Source organism: Stegostoma tigrinum, chromosome 14 (genome assembly GCF_030684315.1).
Source record: "Stegostoma tigrinum isolate sSteTig4 chromosome 14, sSteTig4.hap1, whole genome shotgun sequence".
Classification (NCBI taxonomy): Eukaryota; Metazoa; Chordata; class Chondrichthyes; order Orectolobiformes; family Stegostomatidae; genus Stegostoma; species Stegostoma tigrinum.
The window spans coordinates 34,177,410-34,201,268 of NC_081367.1; the positions used below are offsets into that span (position 1 = coordinate 34,177,410).

The 23,859-nt window shown below is 37.8% G+C and overlaps 1 protein-coding gene across 1 annotated transcript in view; it reads right to left on the reverse strand.

The window, feature by feature from the left end:
- LOC125457738 (spermatogenesis-associated protein 16-like) overlaps positions 1-23,859 on the reverse strand; it is a 111,458-nt gene that overhangs the window by 303 nt on the left and 87,296 nt on the right. The window contains exons 8-9 of the mRNA XM_048542322.1: positions 10,202-10,366; positions 472-555 (exon numbers count right to left, since the gene is read on the reverse strand). Of these exons, the coding sequence (XP_048398279.1) occupies positions 472-555; positions 10,202-10,366 (249 nt within the window). The remainder of the gene's footprint in view (positions 1-471; positions 556-10,201; positions 10,367-23,859) is intronic.

A 23,859-nucleotide genomic window follows, 5' to 3' on the forward strand; every position in this document is an offset into this window, starting at 1 on the left:
TTAAATCGCTTGTAAAAGTTTTGGTTCTAGTATTGATTTTTCTTTTTGTTTTGAACTGCCTGGAATTCATTGCCGGGGTAAATTATGCCCTCAACTAGATTTATCCTATCAAGTGTGGCTAGAGGAATAAAAACTTTTGGACACTGAGGAAATTCAGTTAATCTAAGTGATTAAAACAATATAGCACTATCGTCTGGGTATAAATAATGGGCAGGAAACAGTTTTTATTTTCATCAGGATAAATGCAAAATAGTAAAATTTCAAAGGACGAGAACAAATTATACTATTTAGAGATAAAAATTCTCCCCAAGCTCCTGGGTAATTCAAAAAAGGTGCAATAATTAGATTATGCAAAAACGGGGGGAAAAAAACATTTCAAAGGCATAATTTGCAAAGTAATTCACTCAAATCTAAATATAACTTCATTTGGTTTAGTTCGAATTGCATAAAACACTAATTTGAAACAGTTACCTTTTCAGCTTTGTTCCAAACACATTCTCTATTATTCCTGTTTCCTTCAAGTGTGTCAACAGCATCAGTCATTAATGAATGCAGCTATGGTGTAAACAAAAGTCTTATCAATCAAGTATCTACAGGAAAATAATATAACTGAACTCAAAGTTGTACCAAAAAAAATCATAAAATATTGAGTAATCTGCCATTCTAGATTAAGACATAATATTTTTCTCCTGTCTGCTGGTAATAGGAAAGTTACAAGCAGTGAGCTGTAATGGGACATTGCTATGTTTCTCACAGTTCACTGGAGCATTTAAATAAGATATAAACCATTTTCCCAAAACTGGCTTTGAGTGAGTGCAGGCACAATGTTTCAACAGCTTGATTATTTATAGTGAGACAGCTAACCTTTCTTAATTTACTCTTAATACTGATTGTCTCAGTGAATTTGCCTTATTAGAATTTTAAAATACGTCCTTTAACAGAATATAAAATAGCAATGTCTTATTAAAATGTGGACATGAGCAACAATAATTTTAAGATACCTATGTTGCAAATCATATGTGAATTTGCCTATAATTCATATAATAGTTTGGAATCTCTCACACTTCCAACCATTGCAAGCCCTTTCTAGTTTCAACTGCATAATTTTTATTAAAATGTCATTCATGTCCACATTTTAATGAGACTAATTATAAAGCATGAAATTTCTCTTGCTGACTAGCAAGGAAAGAAGATTTGTGGTTTAGTTTGGAACAGATCATTCATAGGATGTTACAGAATCTTTCAAAATCTGAAAGAACATCCTTTGTCTGATTTCACAAACAGTGCAGGGCAAAAAATAAACTTGTACTTATCTCCTTGCAAGTGACAGTCAGATTAGCTGGTGTGTGACCATATGCAGGAATTCAGGGAGGTCAATACCTGAAATCCTGGCAGCAGACAGATTACGTGTTCACCTGCACATCTGCCAATGTGGTATACTACATACGCTGTACCCATTTTGGCCTCCTCTACATTGGGGAAACCAAGCGGAGGCTTGGGGACCGCTTTGCAGAACACCTACGCTTGGTTCACAATAAACAACAGTCACAAACCATTTTAACTCCCCCTCCCATTCCTCAGACGACATGTCCATCCTGGGCCTCCTGCAGTGCCACAACCATGCCACCCGAAGGTTGCAGGAACAGCAACTCATATTCCACTTGGGAACCCTGCAGCCCAATGGTATCAATGTGGACTTCACCAGCTTCAAAAACTCCCCTCCTCCCCAGCCCCTGCATCCCAAAACCAGCCCAGCTCATCCCCGCCTCCCTAACCTGCTCTTCCTTTCATCTATCCCGTCCTCCCACCTCGAGCCGCACGTCCATTTCCTACCTACTAACCTTATCGCACCCCCTTGACCTGTCCATCCTCCCCGGACTGACCTATCCCCTCCCTACCTACACTCACCTCTACATGCTCCATCCCCACCCCTTTAACTTGTCTGTCTCCTCTTCACCTATCTTTTCCTCTATCCATCTTCGCCTCCCCCCTCTCTCCCTATTTATTTCAGAACCCTCTTCCCCCACCCCCTTTTCTGTAGAAGGATCTAGGCCCGAAACATCAGCTTTTGTGTTCCTAAGATGCTGCTTGGCCTGCTGTGTTCATCCAGCTCCACACTTTATCTCTTACAGCAGACAGAAGGCCTTTGTTTTATGTTAATCCTCTCTGTCAGCTGCATTTTAATCATCAGAACACATCAATTAATGGCTATTAAACAAGGGAACCTTTTGTAATATGGTTTATAGTTTAAGCATGCAGCTAATTCGCAAATGGGTAACATAGTAAGTCCTTACCTAAACATTGTGGCTGCATTCCTGAAAATTTTATAGCAAGTTATTTCAATTAAACAATTGAGTTTTTTTTGTGTGTGAACCGATGTTAAAACCAGTTAATCCTTCATCTATTTCTCGCTTGGGGACAATCCATGTAAAAATTGAAACACTCAGCGTATATTTGCAGCATAGTGCACTTCTCACTGAACTACGGTGCAAAACAAAATACAGCACTAAATAGAAGATAAATACCATCTATAGCACAACATGTTATGAAATTTTTGAATTATCTGTGGTACAGCTCTATAAAATTGACCATGATCCCTCTATTGGATGAAGTTAGTTGGTGCAGATAGCAGTTAAATCCCAGGATGACCAGCATTGACCACCTGCTGCTAATTGATGGAGTCTAAGACTTGAGCTATAAATTTGGAACTGAAGCCAAGACCAGCAACTGAAGACTCTGGTCTGAGCAGAAAGTGGGAACAGGAACCAGCAAGACGAGCAACAGCAAATGAGACAGAAGCGGATAGAAGGTTAGAAGCATGGGCAGATTGAGGCTCTTGTAAAAGTAGGAATGTAGACTGGGAACAGGAGCTTGTGTTTTTTTTCTATGGTGGGGAGATGGGGTTGTGCAGAAGGGTGTCCCTACTGTGATAACCGTTTTCAAAAAAGTGTGTCTGGAGCTCACCATTGGCCATACATTTGATTTTTATGTCCAGGAAGGGAAGTCTGTAACACAGATTCCAGTGCACCCAGGAAGTCAGTTTTATTACCATCTCTCTGATTGTATCCAGAGGTGATGCCACCCACTCCAGTAAACTGAGACACACATAGCAAGTGGGACAGAACACTGACACTTTACTGGAGCTGCAGTGATGATGTTACCTACCATGGTGATGAGATGTTTGCAAACAAAATTACCAGCTCAAGTCTTCTCAAAAACCTTGAAAGTAGGTATGTTTTTAAAATGGTAGTTTAAAAGTATGTAATAAGTATTTATTTGTACAGTTGTATTGAACTTTGTTTTGGGTATCAGAGGTCATTGTGGAATCATAGGTGATTATCGTTATTTAAAGTATATTGATACATTTTGGAGAGCATTCCGGTTTATCAAATGTACTTTGAATTTTCTTTTGTAATTAATCCGGACTGGTGAATAGTAGGTTGGTCCTTTCAAACTTAGTCTGTGATTCTAACTGACACAGGTCTTGCGTTTAAAATTAATTTGCACCCTAAAATGTTGCAGGATTAGAAGCAGGCAAGGAGAAGCAATGGAGAAAAGATAACAGCAGACACAGGACACTCAATAACAGACCAAATGTTAAATAGAAATTCTGAACATTAATTGGATATATTGACTTTTGCCAAATAGTACCTTCAGAAGCATTGATGGGAGATGCGCATGTTGCTTCTACAGAATCTTCAATCACAGCAGACTCTGAAAGAACTGCCTGAGAAACTAAAGATTCTTTTCAGTAATTCTGCTACACCCCACCCCATTGAAAGTATCTATTCACAGAATCTGGAGCATTCTGTTATCATGTACCCATGAAATCTCAGACTATTAAATACACAGGCCAACTCCTTTCTTAAAAAAAAGTATTCAAATGGTGCCTAAATTAATTCTTGTACCACCAGCTTTAGGACCCTGGGACCCAAAACTGTCCAACTACCCTAAACACTCAATCATTTACATGGTCACCTTGTATTACAATCCCTCCAACAACACAAAGAATCTTTAATTTAGAATATAACTGCTTTGAAAAATGCTGCTGGGGTACAGTCAAGAGTCCTGTCGGAATGAAAGTATGGCTCCACATTTCTGAAGGAGCCCTGATCTGTATCTTTTGTCAGCGGTACACAGCTCTTTCATTGCATACTGAAGGAATGGGTTAGCAAGCTGCCTAAGACTGCCATTCCTTGGAAAGTCCATTCCATAGTTTCACTTGAAAATCTTCAATAATATTAAGCAGATATTTACTGCATAATGCAAGTTGACACACAATTGGATGAACAAACTTATGGAATATATAATCAATACTACATTTGTACCATTGTCAGACTGTTCCAGATAGGAACCTTGTACACCTCTGATCTCTCCCCAAACTCCTTTTGCTCCAATGAGAATAATCTCAGCTTCATCAATGTAACATTGTAGCTAAATTCCCCCATCTCAAGACATTTTAGTAAATCACAACTGCACTTCCCCCCCAAGAAACTTCACATCCTTTCTAAACAGTGATGCCCTGAATTGGGCACAATTCTCTGTGAATTAAACAGAAGCTCCAGATAAATTCCCCACTTCTGTACTTAATATTTTTATTTGTAAAGCTCTTACTACATATGCTTTGCAAGCTACTTTCTCAATCCTGTCACTGGTCAAAGGTCCATAAGCGTGAAACTCCAATGTCTTTTTGTCTCTGCATACACTTTAATACAGTAAGATTAAGTCTATGTTGCCTTTCTCTATCCCTGCTGCCAAAATATAAGAGCGAGTTCATGTTCTTTGGTTCATGGAACAACTGATTCTTTATCCCATTCGTGGTCTGGACAGATTACCTGAAGGCACTCAGAAAATGGTTTGGAGGGGCTAGGCATGCGCAAAACTTGGGAGGAAATTATCGCCAAGGTAGGGCAGAAAGTGGACTTTTTGGAGAACTGTTCCTTCTCCATTGTGGGTAAAAACTTCACTGTCAACTGTGAGGTGCTCTCTCTGTTGTTGTACATGATGCAGGTTTGGCCATTTCCCAGAACCTGCATCATTGCAGTCACCTGAGCTAACTTTTGCTTTGTCTGGAAGTCCAAGATGGAACATGTCTGTAGGGACACCACAGACAAAACTCTGGATAAGGTGGAGAGAAAGAAAGTACTCAACACTGCCCTCATCTTTGTGTGGCTGCACCAAGCTATTTGCAGATCTTTGGTGTGCAAACACTAAATATCACTGCTTACTGAGGTTCTATCTGTGTCCAGTTTTGCAAAGGAAGGGTCTAGCCTTGTTGCTGTGGAACACTCCAAGTAGTTGGATCGTTCTATATCAACTGAGCTTCGTGAAGAAATTTGCAAAGAAGAATATCTTTGACCGCAAGTCCACCAGGAACTAGTCAGCACCTACTGTCCTCAAGATCCTGGGTCGATCCTGTTCAGTTTTCCCCTGAACAGACTATCAAAGTTGGTTGGCAGAATGCCTCATTGCCAGAACTTTCCAAAAAGCACCAAGACATCGCTTGACTGATGGAGAGAAGGGCACTACCTGTGAGATATGTCATGTTTTCCCAAACCCTGTGTGCCATCATGTGCTGCTGTCCAAGCAGCATGTGGAGATTGGTGGTTGGTGGGGAGGGCAGAGAGGAGGATGGTGATGTAGAGATTGTCATAAATCTCCTGCTGGAATATGTCTTTGCAAAGGAAGTCTTTGCAACTCTGTGCTCTATGTCTGTTCGCCGGGACATGTACTGAGACAAATGTTGACTGTGCCTACAGGACCATCAACTCTGAAAAATGCTTTTTGTTCTGCCCAAAACTTGCTGATCTTCCAGAGTAAGAAGTTGATACTAACCAAGTGTTTGTAGACTACCACATTCCAAGGTCCAGGACTATGTGCTGAGGGACCCACCAAAGTTTGTGACAGCTCCCTTCCCGCCAATGCCAAATGGGGAAAGGCCACCATATTAAGTCTTTCGGCTGAAGTTAAACGGGGGTCCATTCAATTTTTGGACCCTTCTGGTCCCTCAAATGTATGTAAATATAGTCTTATACAAGTAAGAAGTGCCTTTGATTTGTTTGTTGGATAGAATAAAGCTCCAATGTTTGTTTGGTCCTGTACAGTAGCATTTGAAGAAACAAACTGCTTTAGTGACCATGTGGAGATATTTTTATGTTTAGAATATACTTCGGAAATTTAAAAAAATCCTGAAAGCTTTGACACATTGATTTAATCCCAGGAAGTAAAAGATCATTTGAAAGCCTAATAAGTAAGAAAGTCACAAGGAACAGGAAAGGCCCAACAAAGAATTTTACCCAAAATTGTTCGAGATTTTAATTCTTTTTGATGTAAAGTTTTTAAATATTAATTCACTTGAACAGTGCTTATTTGATAAGTATTTGTTTCTTGTATGGCTGATTTTTTTGTTTCAAGCCATGGTATTTGTGTAATTTGTTTCAGCTGATTACTGGATCTTTGAATTTCTCTTTAAATATTGTCAGTCACAAATGCTAGTGCCACCCCCCTCACTTCTCAACTGTTGTCACCTCGGATGGTTTTAACACTGGTGCAAGCCATATTGTTAGTCATATCTTACAATATAAGCCTACACCATCAGCTGCAGAGGGTGAGGGCATCCAGCCACATCTGTAAACTGCTGGTTAGTCTTGTTACTTCTGGTAATGTGCCCAATTGTTCTACATGTAGGATAGCAATGAGAAGCAAGTGTGATGAAATATATTTGGGTGATGTGCTGATGAAATGGGGATGTCCACAGGTGAGGGTGAGATGAATTTATAAATGTTAATTATGACTCATGATTGATAGAGGATATTGGTAGTTGAGTGATTGGGATGAATTGAACAGTGTGTAAAGCCAGTGGTGCACTTGGTGGTGCATGACAAGTGAAGATCCATTCTCTGACCTTAACTACTTGTGAGAGGTCATGGAACTTCTTGCAGAACTCTGTCCAGGTCTTTGAGGTTAAATTTCTGACATTGACTGTAATGGCTACCAGATCACATTGTCTTCACAAGATTTGTCTGCAGGGATTCCTTGTTCCTTGTAAATAGATGACATCTGTCCTCTCCACTTTCTGCATTAAGATTGCTAGTGCAATATCTTACCAAGTCCCTTCTCGTATCAGAATGTAAGAAATATATTGTATGCCACGTTGTGTCTTACCCACGTTAAAATCACTCATATGATGTGCATGACACTGGCTCTAAATGATGTTCACTCCCCAGAGCAGCCGAGCGAATTAAGTGGTGCTGATAAGTTTGATCTATCATTCTACAAAATTTTGTACAAGTAGTTACTCAACAGTGCACTCATCACTGGCTGCAAACCATTAAATTACCAGTTAGCAAACTTTGCCAGCAAAGGTAATTGACTTTGGCAGCTGGAGACAATACATTGTGAAGTATGAAACTGGAAATATAAATGAGAAATTGAAAGGATCATACAGAAATTGGGAAGGATTAAAGAAAATGGGGGTCATAAAGAGAAATAAAGCAAACTGAAAAAGTATTCTTATTTTGATAAGAAATCTCCAAATACCAATTACTTTCAAAAGGAATGAAACTTCAACCTCATTTTTTTCAGGCCAGAGAGGTCAGTTGACAACAATCATCAATTAGCACGTGGTTTAAAAATATCACTTCCTTCTAAATACACTAATCCTCAGTTTCTCTACAAGAATTGACAAGGAATTCGTAGTTAAGTATCCTAAAATCATGCCATATCATAAGTATTCAACACCATTCCCATTGATGAGCACTGGAACAATAAACCAAATGATGGAGCAAAGGTATCTGACAGCAGCTGATGGATTTCCATGTTTAAATGCATGCGTGAACAACTGCTGTTGATCCTTGATTTATTCTATAATAATGGATAGTGCTGTTAGCCTCACTGAATTTTGAGTTAATAATAGCAAACATATATTTCATTTGCAACTTGAAAAGATCAGGAGTGGCTTAAAAAATGACTAGCGGCAATAAAACCAATTGTGGTAAACGTTGGTATGATGTTATTCGGCAGAGACATCAGCTGCTGAACCTGTACTGCAACCGTTATAACACACCCCATCAGCTGCAAATAAAGCAAACTTTTAAAACCAGAGGAAAAAAAACTTAATTACAATGAATTAAGTCAAAATATAATTTACAAATGTATAAAAATAACATCATAGGAATTAAACTAAAAAAAATTGGAAATAAGGAAGCAAAAGATATTGTTGAAATGGAATCTGAAAAGAAATGGCACAGATCCCAATGGCTGAGACACAGACTAATAACAGGAAAGTATGTGGCTACAAAAGCAGGCCAAAATGAAAGTTGCAAGGGATTTCAAAATCAAGACAAAATTCCACAATATTGTATTAGTAAAACGAAAATGGTCAGGTGCAATGTGGGTTCACTGAAAACTGATCAGGATGGTATCACTGTGAAAATAAATAAATGGTGGAAGTTTTCTGTGTTTACAGTCAAGCCTGTTCAGCATCATCAGAAAACCACAGGTATTCCACATTCAACATTGCTATGATTAACACTGTTTTGCTTTAATGTCCTTTTCCTTTTTTATCTGTTTCCCCAGTTAAAATCACAGTCCTTGCTTTAATTTTACTGGGGTTTTAATATTTGTCACGCTGTATGTTCTAGAGTATCTGGATTTGTGAGTACACATCCATGTGGCACAAACAACAGACCCACACTTTGTTTACAGTGTGTCTCATTGGGCCATTTGATTTGCATCACTGCCCTGTGGTTGAGAGAACTTTGTTTACAGAAGACTGTAAATATCTGTGAAAGATTTTTTAAAGAATTTTCTTCCAGGATGATCTTTGGACTCCTTGAATTACTTCTAACGTACAGAGTTTTCTGCAGTAAAAAGATCCTGTACAGTACAGGACTTACAAAAGTTGCTAGGAGACTGTGTTTTTATGGCATACAAGTGAGGAGCCATTTTAAGTCAGTGGGAGAGCATGAGTCAGAAGTGATTTTAAAATCACCTGTACTCCAATCCCTTTTGAATATGAGCCAAAAACACACAGCGAGTGATATTGACAAAATAAAGCAAATTCTGAGAAGTGTTACACAATTAGGTACTCACAGGATGAGTAAGAAGCAGCATCTTGAAGAACATGGAAAGACACTCCGTGAAGACTTTTATACTGGAAAGTTATGCAGTGATGTCATCTAACTGCGTGAAATGTACAGTGTCTGGTCTAAAACTTGTGCAGTAATACAACATCCATCTTTTTCCTTTAAAGAATCCTTTTATGTTATTTCTATACATTTAAGGTAATGTTTTGGTGGAAATATAAGATTGGATCTAGTCTTTTGCCAGTTGTTGCAATGTGATGTGTGGCTTCACTCTAACTGCTTCTTTTCGTCAAGGACAGATGCGCATCATCTGTCATGGATATGTAGTTGGTATCTGGCATGATATTTACGGTACCTGAGTTGTTATCCTGTACGACAGGTGGTCAACTATCACCTTGTAAATGCTTCTAACTTATGCAAATGGCACTTAGTAAGAGAGGGATCAATTTCTGTTCAGTTGCATAAAATGACATGGCACATGATGACCAGGAAGTGGTGTTCCACTATGATCAGTGCTACCATTTTCACCATTTAGATAAACAAAACGAAATTAGGAATCAGAAATACAATTTCAACCTAACCAGATAAATAGAAAGCGGGACATAACACCTGCGCTTTGTCGGAGGCTCACTGATGATATTACCTAGAATGGTGACGAAACATCTGAAAATGAACCTTGCAGCTCAGCAAGCAAACTCACATGCACAATTTCAAAATCTCTAAACAACAACCAAGTTGTACTATGATTAATGCTTGGAACACTGTGGATGAGATCAAAACTTGAAACCTTAAAAAGTGGATAGTGGCTAATAAATCTGGTAGAGAATTCAAGAAAGCTTCTTTACTCAGAATCGTTAGAATGTAGATAGTGCTACAGTGATATGGATACCCAACTAAGTTCACAAACATTATCCGAAGTGACCAAAGATTCCTTCCCTGTCAAAACAACTACAAAACAGGGTTATGTCATTTCCAGTTTTATGTCCCAACCTTTGATAAATTTATTACCAAACAGTTCTTAACATTACTTTGCACAGTGATACACAGAATTTGGAAATAGCATATTTTTAATATGTGAACATTTACTGCAGAAGATGTATAGAATGTTGTTTTACCAGTTCAATTTCATGTTGACTCATTTCGTGTAGATAGGGCATAGTTGCTAGTTCTGCAATAGTCTGATTAATCACTTGTGCTTGCTCCTTCATACGTTTTAGCTGACTCAGGTAACTGGCGTACTGTAGTTTCTCGATAACACCTGCACCAGGGCAAATCCCCCCCTGAGCCTCATCAAAGAAAGACATGTTAGAGAGATGACATCAAAATATCTAGTAACTATTCAAATATTTATTTCCTATTAATAGAAGGTATACTGAATTCAAACACGTTGCTTTCCAACATTGTTTGAACTCTTATGCTTGGTCTCTACCAATATAGTTTTTATTAATGATACTATAGCTCAAAATTTATGATATTTTTAAACTTTTCCTGCTATAAATTTAATCTTTGGTACACAAGGTACATTTTTCAACATAGAATATTGAATTTGGATTATGTAAAACTACAGGTTTCATAACGCAGATATTTGTACCATGACCTATACTCTTAAAACTGTGTTCAATACATGTACATGTTTTGGAGCAGAGGAATCATGGTGCATTTGGTCAGGGAACTAGACTTAATTCAAGTACCATAAAATGGAATGCAAGTCTCCTGTCCGATTAATTTTTACACATATATGTTTGTAAATATCTTGGGACTGCACTTCCTGTCAACTATCGGTTGCCACCGTTTTCAGCAGACAGTTTATGAAATAATATCACAGAAAACTCTTTAAAAGTGCCATCCTATTAGCCTCCCTCCCCACTTGTTTTTCTGAACAAGGCAACATTTTCTTGTTCAAGTGAATATCCAACTTACTTATCTTTGAAAGTTACTGTTGAATCTGCGACCTCCATCTTTTCAGGCAATGCATTTGAGATCATATTAATCCACTTACCATGCACTAAGAAAAATGCTAAACAGCTTGCTGCATTCCCACCACTACCTCCCCTTGCACCTCAAAGCTATTATCTGAAATCTGTTGTTTGTTTATTGATACTCCTACAAGCAGAAACATTTTCCCCCTTTCCACTTAATTAAAACATTGATAACTTGCAACACATGTTTAATGAAAATAATTGTCTACACTCAAAATAAAAACTCTGTAATTGCATCAACCAGTAATTCTGAACTCTTTAGAAATAAATCAAGAAATCACTCAAAATATTTTAAAACAAATTTCTCATCTGGCTATCTCAGAACCAATAGTTCTTTCAATAAATTTGTAACATACAAAATACATTTTGAAACGTTTTGAAATGCAATGAGGTGTGCATTTCACATTGTCTTTTGTGTCTCAATTTCTGGCCTGACACACAACACTGAAACTATAGAGTAATCGATGAAGCTAGTGATCAGCAGTGAGAGCCGCAATGATGTAATACCTAGTGGCAATTCTGACAGCACCAATGGAATTTCTGACCATTGATCTCTTGGCCTTTATTTTGAATTTTTTTTTAAAGTGCAAGGAAGCATGAGAATAGAACTTCAAGTATTGTATTATATGCGTGAGTCTGTTCTTATACAGAGCAATGGGCAGAGAAATGTCATAGATGTCAGGTCATGGCAGATGATGTCACCTCTCAGGATGATAGCCAATTTGTTTCTGCTGCTAGTTTTACATCCATTGTCCTCTTGGTTACAGCCAGACAGCTCGGCTAAGTCCTGGCCAACACTGATATTCAGAAATCTGTTCTATTGCCACAGCCCCTCAGGGATCACCCAGAACTCGTGTCTCAAATACCATTAGTAGAAGTTCAGCAACCTTCTAAGTCCCAAGCTGACACTAGAGAGAAATCACACTGTAGGAGCTTTTAAATGAGTAAAAGATGACAGAAGTCAGGAAAAGAGCTTTCCGTAGATGTGACGATTTCACAACTGTTAATTTCATACTTCAAAAAAAAACTAAGAGTGTCCAAGTAGCTTGCTGATGTTGTCTTCTTAACTTAGTTGTTGACCTTAATATTTTCCATTCTGTTTGTACATTACCACAAATAATGTATATTTTCAGGATGTTCATGTGGTGTGTCTCTGTGTACCTTTGCACTGGTACAAAGGGGAGATTATTCAACTGAACCTCTCCATGATTACTTGCTGGCACGTGATTCTAGCGGCTGGTGGGGTTGTCTGCCTTTTCTCTGAATTAACAAGTTCATTTTTTTCTGATTTTGATACTACTTTCAAACATTTTTTTTTCTTTTACTCATTTGAGGGTTAGCCCATTTACAGAGCAAAACCAGATGACAATAAATCCAGTGGCTTATTTGGGCCTGTACAGCCCATTAAAGCAAACAGACCTTTCTTCAGAAGCTCAATTATTCTATCATCTCTTGTGACAATAGTATTCAATAGTGTTTGTGCTCTGATAACCACAGGAATCAAAGTCGGCTGACTAGGGATAAGTCTTATCCCTAGTCAACTGACTAGACTTCCTATTTTCCGAGAGATGTTGAGATTTGGCACTGAATAACAACACTTCTCCCTAGTTGTAGTAAACCAGGCAAAATGCACTGTTCGTTATTGTACATAAGTTGTAAATTCAGGGCATGGAATCTTTTCCAACTCATTTACTTAAAAAAAATGAGTAGTCATTGAAACCTTGAAAACATCTCTAGACTCAACACTAAGTCAGTTTCTTTCTAGACACTACTGCCAGATCTGTAAATTTTCCAGCATTTTCTGTTTTTATTTTCAGATTTCAAGCATCTGCAATATTTTGCTTTCATCAATATAGCTACTGGTCACATACACGGTGTGGGACCTCCATGCTTTCTCCTTTTTATATCATCAGCTAACCTGTGCAAACTTTTTGATGATGATACACTTTCATCTCATCCAGCCACAATGGCCAACTAATGGAATGCTTATTTATAGAATTAACTGTGCTGAAAGCAAAGTACAGAAAAACTCTGCACCTCCAAAAACATTTTGATATATTTACAAACACTAACTTACCTTAAATAAAGGGTGGGGGGTGGGGGGGGGGGGCAGGTCTTGTGAATTAGCAAATCAGTCATAACCCAGACCAATTTCACAAAACAGCAAACTCCTGTGATTTATATACTTTCATTAGTTAGACATGCTTTTCAGGCACTTGAATTGACTAAGGTGCGATGAAACAAAAAAATGGTGGGTGACATACTTCACTGTATGTAACAGGAATTCACACACTACGACCTCTCATTTTTCACAAATGGGTTGGACTAATTTTAAGCCTTGCATTGGCGTACAGTATAAAAATGCTTGGTAAGTACACAGGCACATAAAATGTGTCAATATCTGATGAAGATTATTTCCAGCTTGATTTATTTTAAAGAAGAATTGAAAATTATGCATCTATTAGTAAAATGGGGAAAAGAAACAAGTAGAACAAAGATGGTACTGTCTCTGAACTCACCACTTGTCTTTGCAGGAAGATGTGGCAGTAACTGCAAAGTTAGAAGTAGAGAAATGAAGGACATACAGCCAACTTAAAGGGACATGGCAAGAATATGGTAGAAATTAAGAATACAGTAGGGAAAGGAAACTTAGGGAATAGAATGAAAGTTAAGGTGGGTGGAAGCATAAGCAATTATAGGAGGGAATGGAAAAATAAGTACGTAGGGCAAATATTTATACAAAACCCTCACCGTATTGACTCCTGGGCATTTCATGCCACTAAACGCCTTCCGTCCAGAAGGTAAGAAGAACAAAGGGGGGGAAAAAAGGGCAAGAGGAGCAAATAAATCAGAAGGAGAAACAAAATATTGCAGGGACAATGTCAGAAGGTAAGACAGAGAAAAACAGAAGGAAAGGGATAGAAAGGGAAACACATATGAAAACAGTGAAGACACAGACAGCATAAATATCTTCATAGAAAATCAAAGGAAATGCAATTCAATGTGAGTACCCTGGCTGGGGAAATAACCTCAAGGTCATTGACATACTACTTCTAAAAAAAATCAAAATCAATTTCTATTAAATGGTATTCTGATATTTTTACTGCTCAAACTACAACTTTATTTCTTTGCGTATGTTTTATTTTTTGTCAGTTTAAGTTGCTTAAAAATTCACAGCAACATTTAACGTAACATAGCCCAGCTGCCGTAGCTTTTGCTTTGCAAATAATTAGGTTTAGCCGCACTGAAAGTGGACTGCAATTTAGTTAACACCGGGACCTGGCCAAAAGGGATTCTATGGTATAGTCTGGACTCCAGCAAACAATTTGGGAGACAGCCGTGTATAGCACAACTGGACAAGACCAATAACATTCAGCTTATAATAATATTTGTGGAGTCAAGTGAAGATCAAAGTTTCCTTTTGCCTCCACAGTTTGGGAGATAGCTGTAAGCAGCACACCTGGAGAAGACCAATAACATTGAGTTTATAATTATGTTGGTTGAATCAAGTGAAGATCAAATTCTTCTTTCAACTCCACAATGAATCAGAAATCTAAGTATTTGTCGACATTGATTAATTTCAATTCCAGAATAAGTTTTTTTTTTAAAAAAATGAAAAAAGAGAATGAAAAACTGCATTTGTAAATTCAGTGACTATTTTGCAAAGTCCTGTGCAAAATCAATAGAATGTTGCATCTATAAAATGTCAGCGAATCTTCAAACAGAGATGAATCTTCGAGATGAGGGGGTTGATAATTCTCCCTCTTAGCAGAAAGCCACCTCTTGCATCTCAGGCCACATCTATTTTACCCTCAAGGATTATATAAAACAAACGTAAATAAAAACTGACTGTAACATTCGTCTGTGTGTGTTATTGGCCAAATATCCTATTGTGTGGGGCTTCAGTGCTGTGACATTGTTTTAAGAACACCCATTTAAATACTCTGCACTTCAGGTGAAATAAAACAAAATGGAGCATCTCTCTCTCTCCCTCTGAGTACTGCTAGCCAATTCAAAAGGAATCATGATAAAGGAATCTCATTCAACCGACAGAACAAAGAAACTTGTGATTGACTGCTCAGCAGCCAATATCAACATGCCATCCAAATATGGCTGTAATGTGTTCATGTCTGATCTTTATGAACAATTTAGAGACTGATCTGTATATCTTTGTTACTTTTATCTTTTTGGACTTAATTCTTTTCTATTCTGTGTACATGTGTGCTGTATTACTATTTCTTCTCACATTTTGTAATTAATAAACTTCTTCTTGGCTAATTCAGGAAGTTTAATTAAGTTGGCTCCTTTGAAAACATAACTAGTCTTGGAGAAAGGTATCCATAAAGGGAAGGTACCTTTGTTAAATTAACCTTGTTATGATTGATCAAAGGGGTGCATGAATAACCAAATGGAGCTAGATAGATCATCCCTACTTCCAAGGGGCTAATGATTGTGTGATCCCATCCTCGAATTCAACCCTCTATTCCCTTCTATTCTTAATCTCTTGTACATTCCTTATAAAGGTACTCTCAAAATTCTATTTATTTCTCTCTATTTTGTATGTTCACATATAGTTGATAAGATTTAGAAACTTTGTTTTTCAACTTCAAATAGGTATTAATTTATTTAGATGTCAACAAATCAGAAATGAGCTGAATAGTTGGTTTTGAAATTCAACTGTATTTATAAAATTGAAATCAGCATTGAAAAAGACAATTGCTCACCTCATGCTCTCTCTCGAACCAGTCTTTTTTTGTCTTTATTTATACATCCTCTCCTCTTCTGATTCACATCTCTCTTGTCCTCACCATCTCTCAGCTTAGTATGAAGTTATAGAGTGCAAAATGATACCTGTAATGTTGTTACTAATCTCACTCTTTTCTCTCTTGTAAAAAAGCACATGCACCAATACGAAAAGCTTCACTTCCAAAACAAGATACAATACAGCTTATGTACCAAATATTTCATTTATTCTTTCATGAGATGTACATATTTCCCAGTTGCCTAGATAAGCATAGCTCCAACAACAATCAAAAAGCATGTCTTATCTCGGACAAAGCAGTCGACTTGAATGGCACCAAATCGACAAACATCCACTCCTTCCACCACCAATGTGCAGCAAGACCAGGGTGTACCATCAACAAGATGCAATGCAGAAATTCACCAAAGCTCCTTACAAACCCACGAACACTTCCAATTATAATGTCAAGGTCAGTGGATGCAAGAATATCTGAAAATTCCCCTCCTAGCCATCCACCATACTGAACTAGAAATACATCACTGTCGCTTTGGTGTTGTTGGGTAAAAATCCTGGAATACTCTCCTTAATGGCACTGGGGCTCTACTGACAGCACATAGACTGGAATGGTTCAAGTAGGCAGCTCACCATCACCTTCTCAATGGCAAACGGGATGGACAATAAATGCCAGTGATGCCCACATTCCATGAGTGAATTATAAGAACTAAGTTTGCATGTATATTTGTCAATGAAATTAACACGAGAAACAGGAAGGAAATTAATCTGTCATCATATTTCTTGCCTCAAGATCATTTTAACTCTGTGGAGAAATCAAGTAACTGCCAGTTAAGAGAAAATTTCAGCAACAGACTATAATGTCTAATTCATTCCATAAGTTATTCGCAGCATTTATTTTTACACAACAGCCAAATGGTGGTTTATGCATGTTAAGTTCACAATTAAATATCAAAACCTTCACAACTTATTATTTATGATCACCATCCAAGAGAAGATATTTAATACACATGCATTGGAAGAGAAATTATGATATTTCAGTTCCCTATCATTGTGATGTGCTGTAGCCTGCAAACCTGGCATTCAGAGAAGCCTGCATCTGGAAGACATACAGCAGCCCTCATGTGATGAAGAAGATCAGGGATAGGTGAAGAGAGGCAGAAGAATCAGGATCTCCTCAATGTCTTGCTGCCAAGGATGATAATAAATGCAGAACAATTTTGCTTATTCCCCTGCCTTCAATCTCCATACATGGCACATCTGCAAATCCAATGACGTTAATCCTCTATTAAATAAAACTGAAACTGCTCAGTCAAGTTCTCAATCAATGACAATATAGATTCAGAACTGCTGCAAAAAGATGCTGTCAACCAAACAGCCAAATGAATTAAAGATGATAAACATGATAATTGCCTCAAATATATTTCTCAAACATGTCATACATTAGTTCTTTCCTTCAGAGATTTTACTCTAGTATTCCAGGTTCAAATCCTGCAATGGCAGATGATAGAAATTGAAATCAATAAAAAAATCTGGAATTAAGTGTCTAATGATGACCATGAAACCTTTGCTACTCTTGTGGTAGGAGGAAAGCTGATAGAAAGCTTCTGCTGCTTGTGTTTGGATTTTTATGATGGTCCCTGTACTTTCAGCTGATAAAGACCCACATCAGTTTCCACGAGAACAATCTGGCCTTCTTGTCTTGTTGACATCGTACGTTGTTTGAGGGATGTTAGAAAAGTGCTGAGAAAAGACATTATGTACTACTTCTATTATGTTACAGCACAGTACGGCTGTAGTTCATCAGTTCTAAGAATGAGTGATCATTTGAAAGTCACTATTAATGTGGTCCACCAACCTTTCTAAAGTGGAGGCAAAAATCTGGATGGAAATTGTATGAGCTTCTGCTAAAGGCTCACAGGGTAGTAACATAAACTCACGTAAGGGCTCAGTTATATTGTGCTAGAAGGGGACGAACCGGCAATAGACTACTTCATCCCACAGCTCTGAAGTCACAATGGCTTGCTAGGCCTTACAATACCCATGTTATTTGTCGCAAGAGTCTTTTTTTAAGCCTGTATCCATGAGGTTCCCATATGATCAGCAGAGTTGGCAACTTCTTTGACTGGTAAGCCATCTCCTAGGCTGTTCCTGGCATGCGTGCCTGCTCACCCTGACTTGTGGTGGCTTCACCACAGGGTATCACCCTTTTCCTGTCCCCACCCTAACCTGCTCTTGCCTGACACGGTGCCAATCCTGTGCTAATGTATGGGAGAGTTGGAGCACTTGACAGTGCAACGTCTGGAAGACTGTCCTTCGAGGTGCATTAATCATCACCCAAGTTTTGAGAAGTACCTTCAGGAAAAAGAAGAGACAATAGTTAGCAAAGCACTGACAGGCTGGACATTTGCAGTTAAAAGTTTTCAGAATGAAGGGGCAAGTTGTTAAGCTGTGTGAAAGTGATTTTTGCTGAGGTGAATGAACAAATAATAGGTAGATTGCTCAGATACAATGCATGCCATGCCATTCCTGATGTGCAGTGCTTTACTGGGCTACTAATGTCCAGGTTTTTTGATTCATTTAGATGAAAATTATGATTCCAAGCATTCCTCCCTTTACATTGTGTGCTTAATGGAAAGATGACCGTTCCTGTGCAAAACTGTCATCATATGATACAGAAAGCAGGAACCGCAATTGTGACCTTTATCCTATAAAAAGTGAGGATACGCATCAGTGGGTAGCTTTTAAGCAGATAAGTGAACATGTAACTGCATACAGCTGGGAAGTGGGAAAAAAGTTGTGATCAGAAATAATGAATGGACACCTATATATTTTGTATATGATAAAAGGAATTATCACAATCCACTTAGGAAAATGTGCTGACACTTGAGCTCTACTATTCCTAGGGTCATCAGCAGTGAAAGACTTAAATCAAGTTACTGAAAGTTCCTCAATATGCATGCCTGATGGTTCAGGTGAAAAGAAAACACTGAATAAGATTCTGCACTTAACAAGAAACTATTTATTACAAATAAATCAATTCTAATCTTAGGAACAAAATATGATTATCAAATTACAACTCTCTGGCTAATGCTCTACCCACTTCTTAAATCCCCACATACACATGCAGTCATACACAAACAACAAACATAAATGTAATGGGAGGACAAAAAGAAATTGAGGAAACACAGTTTAATCACTCTAGATCATAGGATTTGATGAGGTGCTCCTTTTGCTTTTTCGAAGTCTTTCTAATCTCCATTCTCTCTAATCCCAATTCTATCAGCACTTCACTGAAGACAGCAGGTGGTCAACACATTAACTGTTTATTATTTTGATCTCTGGTTAAAGGCAACAGCTTATAGCAGATGTGGTGAGAGATGAGCTCCGTTTCAATTTTTAGTTAGTTTACCGCAGAGGCAGGCAAAAAGAGGTGCTGTCTCTTCAAGTTGAGACCTTCTGCCACGGTATTCTTCACACACAAGCTGTACACCATCTCGGAGACCAATCAATCAGACAGTTATCATACCGATGACTCCTGGCCCACAAAATTAGCCCTGACTGGAGAAATCAATCAATAATCCGTTTCTAGATGCAGTTTGCTATGCACACATACCCACGGCATCTCAGAAATCTTACTCCACTGTTTGAACAAAGTAACAGTGTAATTACAATTCATAATAAATTCTAGTAAGCTATTTTTCAAAGTGCATAGTCCTTTGTTTAAAACAGCCCTAGTCCACAATCCAAAATAAACAGAAAGAAAGGTCAATATAGAGTACCCTGAGGATATGTTGAGTTTGCAACTGCTATCATTGCACATATTTGGCACATTTCATCCTGCCCAAATCTTGCCCCAGGTTATTAAATATCATACAAATCACATGCTTCCAACCGATAAACATGCCTCATAAAGGTTTTATTTGTCTTGAATTCTGTTCCAATGTTTAAATGTTCAAGATTAAACTTACAGACTATTCCTCCACTAATAAATAAGACAAGCTGCCCTGTAATAACAAGGTGTAGAGCTGGATGAACACAGTAGGCCAAGCAGCATCATAGGAGCAGGAAAGCTGACGTTTCGGGCCTAGAATCTCAGATTCTCCAGCATCTGCAGTTCCTACCATCTCTAAAGCTGCCCTGTAATTTTTGTTATACTATTTTCCTTTTTCCGAGTACTCACGAGCTGAATTATTTCCTATATCCATAATGTCTACAGATGGATCCAGACACACACTTAGTACCATTTCATGATGTATTCATCATGACTGACTGTGACCATCTAAATGGTTCTTTCTCCCATTCATAGAAAGACAACACAATTATTAGAAACTCAAGTGAGATTGAATAACAATCTTAGGTACACATCAAACTTTGACCCACCGTAAGCGACGGAGTTTATAAAAAAATACTGGTTAATGGACTTTAGACCTTTGTACTTAACTTTATCTCAAGGTCCATTGCATATAATCCAACCTGTTAAATAACGGTATTATATCCCTGGACTTGTAAATTCAGATTTGCTTTCTAAATGAATTGTTCAACATAATAGGGATGAAAGCATGAAATGAAGACTATAAAAATTAAAAGTATAAATCTGTATGTTTTTGGTCAGTTTTTAATGTTTGTTTTTATTTAATTTTCAGCATTAAATTAGAAAATATACAATTTTTGTCACAGTGTTTACCAAGGGTAGGAAAACAATTCTCTCAACAGTGGAAGTGATTTTCATTGGCAGTTCTGTCAATCACACTGCTACTGTAATTCTAATAGGATGATTTCGGACAAGGGTTGAAACCTGGATAACATGGCTCTTGGGACTTAGAACTTCTCATTCAGCTTTGGAAGATTCAGAGCCTGAGCATACCTCAATCAAGTGAAATCCAATAAAAGTAGGAGTAGCTTGCTCTTTATGTAGGAAATGTCCACAGCCCATAAATTATGAACCTAAGACCGTAAAGCTATTTAATCTCATCTGACTTGCCTTCAGAAGAATATCTCTGAACCCCAATGAGGGGTGTAGAAATAGGATGAAGATGTTGTTAAAAATCACATGATGTCACACACAAGACATGCTCCTCCTATCTCTCAACAAGAATGGACAGTGCAGCCGGAATGTCGACCCACACACTACGGATTCTTTGCTCCTGATCCAAAATTTTACATTTTATCAATGGACTTTTCCAGCATCTACAGCTTCCAACTTGCTCTCTCCACTTCACCTGTCTCCACCATCTGCTCTGGTTCACTTGTGACATGTGAGTCACCAGGTGAAAACCCAACTATCATCTTAACCACGCCCAGTACGTGAACTAGTAAAGGATCGACATGAGTCCTGATACTGTGCAGATACTGAATTAATATCCTACTGCAGATGCTTAAAAGCCATGTGGAGGTGATGACACACATGAATTAGAACTGTCCAGGGAAGAATCTTAACTGATCATCACTAACATAATCATATTTTAGTCATTAGGTCAACTCCATGAGTGCTGCATGTCACACAGCTGTCTGGCATTTAAGTCTATAATCAGGTAGTGGGGAAGCTTCCATTTTCAAGAGCTAAGCACAGCTTAATTCAATTAATGTTCAACACCCCCTTATCTGTTTCGTGTTAGCTGGAGGGCTGCCTTTATTTGTTTGCCTATCAAGGCTCTTTTCAACGCAAAAGGAATCAAAAGACCAATGAGTGGAAGTGATGTCATGTTTTGAACAGATGGGTGGAAAGTACTGATGTGGAGAGACATTACTTAAGGATGAGGTCAGTACTGATGGTTAAATGACAGATAAGGATGTGAAATACAAAGTCAGGGAGAGATGGGTGTACTTACAGGGTATGTCGGTGCCTGGAGTGATCCACATAGCAAGATGTAGTTGAATGTGCCATTGTGTTACGTGTTCCTGCCTTGCTTAGGTCACTAAATTGCTTTTGACATTAACTCCATCAATGTAGTACCACATTTCTGCCATTGTTGATCTTGTGGGCAACTTCCAATTACACTTCATACTTTCTTGGTTTCACTGTCAGACTTCTAATTCCCATCAATAGAGAACAATATCTCCTAAACGACCTCACAGCTTCCAATATTACATTTGTGGTGACATTACTAAAACAATATATTACTTTTGAAGTTTGCATTCCATTCTGTTGTCATTCTGCTCCTGTTTCCTGGATCCATCAAATAGCCCCTCTTAAATAGCAAAGATGAAACTGATTCATGAAGGTCATTGACACATTTCTTGTTCAAGTTAATTGACCAGTAAAGCCAGAAATAATATGTTAATGCAGCTGCTGGGAGAAAAGCCACTAGAAGCCCCACTGCACTTCCTTCCAAGCTTCCCATGGGCTGTACCTCTTGCCCCATACCCTCCACCTAAAGTCCTACAGCATGGAAAATGAAAACGAAAACATGGTGCACCATTGTCAAGAATAACAAAAAAGATGCAAATAACGTGAGACTATTTACTCTGCTTTTCCAGGTTTTGCCCACAAGTTATAATAGACACTTGAGAGAACATCTGAAGACATGTTATCTAATTTTTAGGGAGTAGTTGTTTAATACTTTCAAGGTACAACAAAACAGGATTATGAGAACTGTGAACAGGGTGGAGCACTTGAATCATCAGTTTTACTGAAACTAGAAGGGTATGAATTTCTGGAAAAAAAAACAGAAAGCATCAAGAAAAAGTTACATTTTAAAATATTCACTTGGGCTGAATTATACACCTTAGTTACAAACCACCAGGAGATTCAAAAACAGTCTATATTGAAAATAACTTGCTGTTTGTTAGCAGCAAAATTATGGTTTAGTACTTTGCACCAGAAATGTGAAGAGCTAGAAAGAAACAGGACAGAATGAGTAGTTTTCTAAGGCTTCAAATGACAATTTGACAAATAACCCAAATTGAAATTAATTTTTGGATAATGATATCAAAACATGCAGTCAAAAGAGGGTAAATGTCTTTCGTGAAACAAAGAAATTTCAATAAATGAAGCAAACTGGTTTCAGTATGTAACAGCATCCTAAATTTATTTGTCTTTTTAAATGAAAGTATGAACTACAAATTTGAGAATAAATTATTGCTATTTATTTCTTGTATATTTTTGCTTAGCTTCCCACTTCCTTAACAGATTGATATTTTTGCTTTTGCAATATAGGCCGAAGCGAAAGGAAAGCTTCATTTCCCTTCACATCTAATTCATTATGATCTAAATTGAAATTCCACATTCATAAGTTTAATGAACCTGGGCGTGGCTTAAATAATTTAGTTTTAATAAATATAGTGCTGTTACATCCCCTAACCAATGTGAGTTTTCTCTGTTATTCAGTTTTGCATTCTACAGGCTTCTGGAAACAGGTTACAAGGCACCGGTGAATTTGAAATACTCACCTGCAGAAATTAGACTAATTTCAAGCTGCAAATGTGACAGGGAGAAATTTTACAGCTTCCAAAGAAAGAACTTGCATTTACATAGCCCTTCCATTACCTCCACACACCTGAAAGCTGTTTGTAGTTTACAACATGTTATTTTGTCTAAGAAATACCACAGATAGTATGTCTCCACGAGTCAGATATTTGAATTTTATTTACAACACTAATAAATATTTACAAGGCTATGATATCACAAGATTACACACATTACTCATATTAATGTACATTACACATCTACTGCTAACTGACCATACTGACTCCACTACACAGTGACTGAAGGCAAGGCAGCTACCTTTATACCCGACATGACATCGTGTAACTTTTAAATCTACAGGCCTATTTGGTCTGTGCCATACACATTCCCTCTTTTCCCCTTAACGAAAGACAACTCTTTCCGATTACATGTACAAAGATACATATACATAATTGTCACTGTATATTCAGATCACAGCTTGGTAGGCACATGATAAAAGCACATTTGGTTATATAGTTACGACAATTTGGTACTGTAGTTTCATTCTGCAGTGTGCTGTCATCACAGATTAATGTGTAACTTGTCATAGATGTGTAGTATTGTCTGGCATCTTCAGTATTCAAGTCATCGAGC